This window comes from Pinus tabuliformis, chromosome 3_2 (genome assembly GCF_031772625.1).
Source record: "Pinus tabuliformis cultivar Carrire ecotype Pingquan chromosome 3_2, CPIR1, whole genome shotgun sequence".
Lineage (NCBI taxonomy): Eukaryota > Viridiplantae > Streptophyta > Pinopsida > Pinales > Pinaceae > Pinus > Pinus tabuliformis.
Genome location: NC_142302.1, coordinates 803867810 through 803873154, shown reverse-complemented (window position 1 = coordinate 803873154; position 5345 = coordinate 803867810). Strand labels below are relative to the sequence as shown.

The 5345-nt window shown below is 35.4% G+C and overlaps 1 protein-coding gene across 1 annotated transcript; it reads left to right on the top strand.

Moving 5' to 3' along the window:
* Positions 1–1493: 1493 nt before the first annotated feature.
* On the top strand, positions 1494–2382 carry LOC149183031 (cold-responsive protein kinase 1-like). The gene is made up of 3 exons (XM_089414786.1): positions 1494–1540; positions 1800–1950; positions 2053–2382. The coding sequence occupies exons 1-3, from the start codon at positions 1494–1496 to the stop codon at positions 2380–2382; spliced, it is 528 nt and encodes a 175-aa protein (XP_089270912.1).
* Positions 2383–5345: the final 2963 nt, after the last annotated feature.

Sequence of the window (5345 nt, the reverse complement as noted above, 5' to 3'; positions counted from 1 at the left end):
TGCAGGATAATTTATGCCTCTGTTTTGGCTTCTTCCACGACCTCTGTTATTTGCTCTACCTCGACCTCTTCTTTGGCCAAAAGACATCTGAGTCTTGAATGCTTGCTCAAAAGAGGAATCTGTTTCTCTACTTAGTCTATGTTCATGAGACAAAAGTGAAGCACTCAGCTCATCTACTGTGAACTGTGAGAGATATTTTGTTTCTTCTATTGCTACCACAATAGATTCAAACCTTGAGGGTAAGCATCTCAAGATTTTCTCTACAATCCTTCTATCTTCAAGAATCTCACCATGAGATCTTATCTGGGTTATCAAGACAATAACCTGAGTGAAGAATGAATCTATTGTTTCAGATTCCTTCATGCTGAAATTTCCAAAGTCTCTCCTCAACATCTGCAACTTTGCAGTCTTCACCTTCTCCATGCCTTGATAGGCAGTTTTGAGAATATCCCATGTCTCCTTGGACTTTGTTGCTGTTGCAATTCGCGGAAAAACACTTTCATGTAATGATTGGAAGAGGAAAAAGAGAGCTTTGGCATCCTTCTTCTTGTCACTCTTCAACTGGTCTCTTTCTGCTACTGACAAAGCAGCCAATGCTGTTGCATCCGCAGGTTCAGCATAGCCAGTTTCAACCAGCTCCCATATTACTTGAGAAGCAAACAATGCTTTCATTGTTATGGACCAATAACTGTAGTTTTTCCCATTAAACTGTGGCAGTTGGGGATTTGTTAAACCTGTTCCAGCATCTTCCATCTTAACTCTGTTTTAAATAAAGAAGAGATACTAAACTGTATAAAAAAAAACAAAAGAAAACTTTCTCTGCTTGATAAACTTCTTACAGCTCCTACAGTGAAAAAGAAACTTTGTTTTTGACTCACTGAGTGCCTAGACTAGCTCTGATACCATGATGGAAATTTCTGTTAATTTCAAACACAAAAGAAATTTGCACAGAGAACAACGCTCTGATTTTCTACAGGATCTTAATCATATATAATAATAATAAAAACTGTTACAGAATTTGTCTTCCTCGACTTAGAGGGATTTACAACAGGAACTTTAGTTCCAGAATCTGATTCCACTATCTCAGAAAATTATGTCTTCAGCACTGCTGTGCGTTGCAAGAAGAAAAAAGAACTTCTTGGCTAATACTCTACTCTCGTCTGACTACTCTTGCATTTTTTTATATATATAATGAACAACACAAAATATCTTTACAATACGTGTTGCTTTTCCCTTACTTCCGTGAAATAAAAAATAGTAAAATTTAAGATTTCACCTATATTTACCAACCCTATTAAATATCATTAATTACACGCCTCAAAATAACTTGCTGGAATTTAATGCATGGCTTATCACACCATCGCATCGCAAGAAGAGAGAGGATGTGCCACCACCTCTATAACCTTTAAATCATGCGATCTGCGATCGCATCGCAAATATCGCATCACAGATAATACAAGCATGCAGCGAAGGGTGACGAGGGAAAGTGCGATATGCGATCAGATCGCATCGCAGGGAAAGTCCAATCGTTGTTTTCTAAGTAAGCTGGGTCGCTGCTCAAGTTTAAAATTATCATTCCAACATTTTCTTCGCAGAAGACCAAACCCATGTTTCTACTAGAGTCGGAGGAACAAATTCAATCCTAAAATAGCAGATTTTGGATTAGCTAGATTCTTCCCCGAAGACGAATCACATGTTTCTACGAGATTAGGAGGAACAATGTAAGTTGTGTCATTCATTTAATAAGTTTTGTGTTCCTGGCACTAATTTATGGGCTCTGCTAATATTTTATGAGACAGAGGCTACACTGCGCCGGACTATGCCGTCCATGGGAAATTAACAGAAAAGGCAGACGTTTATAGTTATGGGATAGTGGTTCTTGAGATAGTGAGTGGCAGAAAGTGCATGGATCTCACACTGCAAGCCCCTATGAACCTTCTTCTACAATGGGTGTGTATCTGTTCTAAAATATCGTTTAATTTTTGTTTGATAGTTATAGCAAAAACTTCATTGAGATGCAGAGAATAGAAAATAATGTTGACGGTGATGTAGGCTTGGAATCAATATAGGCATGATCGAGCTTTGGATATTGTTGATCCAACATTAGAGGGTCAGTACCCAAGGGAGCAGGTCGTGAGGGTCATCACGGTTGCACTTCTTTGCACTCAAGGTTCCTGGGGGCTGCGACCGGCTATGTCACAGGTTGGGTTGATGTTAACCAATAATTCAGAGATCCCTGCTCCGCCTACACAACCAGCTTTCATAGATGCCGCTGCAGCCGGATCCGAGAATTCCAACGCCGCTTCCGAACCTACCAGATCAACTGCTGCTCCATCTCAGAGATCGCATGGATCTATCAGCGTTTGTTTAGTTCCTCGGTAGTGGTCCAACAAACCAGCAAAACATCCCTTCGAAGCCCATCGTTAATTTGTACCTGTGGGTGTGGAAGCAAACAAGTTATATTGTATATTATTTACTTTACAACGATAGAATTTGGTAAAAGTAAGTTATATTGTATATTATTTACTCTACAACGATGGAATTTGGTAAATAAATTATTTACTATTTAGTAATTTGTTTCCTAAAAATATGGTTAATTTTTTAATTAAAGTTAATATTCCTGATTAATAAAATTATTAAATATTTAACTTTGAAATTCCAATTATATTTTAATGCTTAATGCTTCAGTATCATCGTATTGGTTTCTTTAATGCTTAATGCTTCAGAGTCATTTGTATTCGTTTCTTTCGATGGTTTAAAAGATTACTATTATTCATTTTTTTTATGAACTTAGTTTTTTGTTTTTTTTTTTTTAAATTTAGATGCTTCAGTCATTGTATTGGTTTTCTTCGATGGTTTAAAATATTATTATTATTAATAATTTTTATCAGCTTAGTTTTATTTTAAATTTAGAGTTAAGGATTTTAATGCTGAATGCTTCAGACTCATTTTATTGGCTTTTTCGATGGTTTTAAAGATTATTATTATTATTCTTTATATCAGCTTAGTTTTATTTTAAATATAGATTTAAATATATTGGTTTTTTCCGATGGTTTAAAAGATTTTATTTATTTATTTATTATTATTTTTTTTTATAGTTTAGTTTTATTTTAAATTTAGATTTAAAGGTTTAAATTTAGGTATAAGTTGATACCCATAATGATTTTTTCAAATTTTAAAAAAAGATTTTATTATAACAAATGTATTATAAATTACTTTTCATAAATATTAACGATTTTTTTAACAAATTTTATTATTGTATTTAAAATGTCATAGTCTAATTTATAAACGAAATAATCTTTTTATTGGAATCTTGATATACAATTTTGAATGTATAAATAGATTAAACACCCTATGGAATTCACATTTTATAGATTAAATAACTAAAACTCAATTTTATATCTATGTAGGATTATGGTTAAAATTTACAAAAAAAAGGTTATGAAAAAATATCATTTTTGTTGGGAGTAATGCTTCCATGTAATGAATAGTTGTCATTACGAGTTACGAGGAGTCATTCTAGAAGTTGTTGTTTCCAATGGATGAGTTGTAGTCATGATCTAGATGTCTCGAAGTCAATAATTTATGTCTTATATATTTGTAACTGTGGTGATTAAGAAAGGTATAAAGTGTCATTTGTTGTGTGCACAATCTCTCTCTCCTGAGATCTCAATTTCTATTATGGTATCAAAGCTGGTACTAGCTTGACTCCCTCAAAGAAGGGCCAGGAAGATGTGAGGGATCCTAACTATTATTATTTCTGTAGATATTAGTAAAGGTGTGTGAGAGTTGATTTTTTCTTGTGGATTTTATTTTTGCACTTGTGAGATTTCCCTATGTATATATGGATATTGTGGTGTGAGAAGTGTTTTCTCGTGTAGATCTGTGGATTTGTGTGCTTAGTATCCTAGATCTATATGCAACGAGCGAGCCCTAAACTAAAGAGCCAAAAGGTGATGGCTCTGTGGTCAAGGTCGCAAGAAGCTGTGAACGAGATGGTGCAGTCCGTTATCGATGACAACGATGTGAACGACTCATTTTAAGTTCTCGACGTCAAAGTCGTGGTTGATTTGTGGGACAAATAGCAGGAGACCTTCCCAAACGTGTGCCTCTTTTACGTCGTTAAGTGTACCTCAGATGCTACGTTATTGTCGGCCTTGGCCAAACTTGGTTCTGGATTCGACTGCACCAGTCAGGTGGATGTCGAAGCCATTCTCAAGCTCGACATATCGCCCGATCATTCAAATCCGTGCAAGCAAGACACACACCTCAAATACGCGATGAGCGTCGATGTGAATTTAACCACATTTGATTCCATTTCACTGTGTTGAATGACAACATTTTTCTGATTTTTTTTTGAAGTTGTTGAGAGGGCATAAGCACCAAGTGCGTAAACCAACAACAATGTTGTGAATCGGAAATTTGCAGAAATATTTTAAGATCAGGATTGTGCCTACAAAATAGTGATTAGATCTTGAGCCATCGTAGATTTTTTTTTGAATGAAAGGCCGACGGATCGGACCTGAGGTAAAATCGACTTACGCAGCGTGAAACCATTGATCTGGATCTGATAATTGGTTGATGGATCTGAGATCTAGCTATGGTGGAAAGATAAAGAGCATCTGAAACATCAATTCATGTGTGTTTTTATTGGTTATAGAAAAGGTTGGCGGTTCTTAAATTAGAAGTCTTGATGTCTGAAAAATCAATTTTGAGTGTTTTTATTGGTTATAAAAGAGTGTTGGTAGTTCTTAAATTGGAAGCCCTGGTGTTTGAAACATCAATTCTTGTGTAAGGTGAAGTCGCTTAACAACTTTTGAACACATTCAGTATCTAGATCTGCATCCAAGCAACTAACAAATAGCGGAAAGAGAAATATCTGAAAGATGGTGGTTGGTCCATGAGATGGTGTATTACGTGACAACTCTTATCGCGGAAGCCCCAACAGGCCGAGTGTCAATATTGTTGATCTTGCAAAGTTCATCAACGATGGTCAGAGACAATTATGTTTTATTTGGAGTTCAAGTGATACTCGAAGATGTGTTGGTGAAAGAGTGGTGTTTACTAGTTTCCAGAGTGGATGTGAGTGTTAATGAAGACCACTGAGACATATATCATTGTTGTTGTAATATGTGTTTTCAGTGTTTTCCATGTAAGCACATATATCATATTGTTGTTGTAATATTGTTGTTGTAATATGTGTTTTCAGTGTTTTCCATGTAAGCACATATATCATATTGTTGTTGTAATATGTGTTTTCAGTGTTTTCCATGTAAGCATTAATAGAGGGTGTTGGAAGTAATGCTTCCATGTCATGTGTAGTTGTCATTAGGAGTTACAAGGAG

Coding starts and splice junctions, on each gene's coding strand:
- LOC149183031 (XM_089414786.1), top strand. CDS start 1,494: ATGCGATCAGATCGCATCGCAGGGAAAGTCCAATCGTTGTTTTCTAA. Junction 1,541..1,799: donor GTCCAATCGTTGTTTTCTAA/GTAAGCTGGGTC, acceptor TTTATGAGACAG/AGGCTACACTGCGCCGGACT. Junction 1,951..2,052: donor TGAACCTTCTTCTACAATGG/GTGTGTATCTGT, acceptor ACGGTGATGTAG/GCTTGGAATCAATATAGGCA.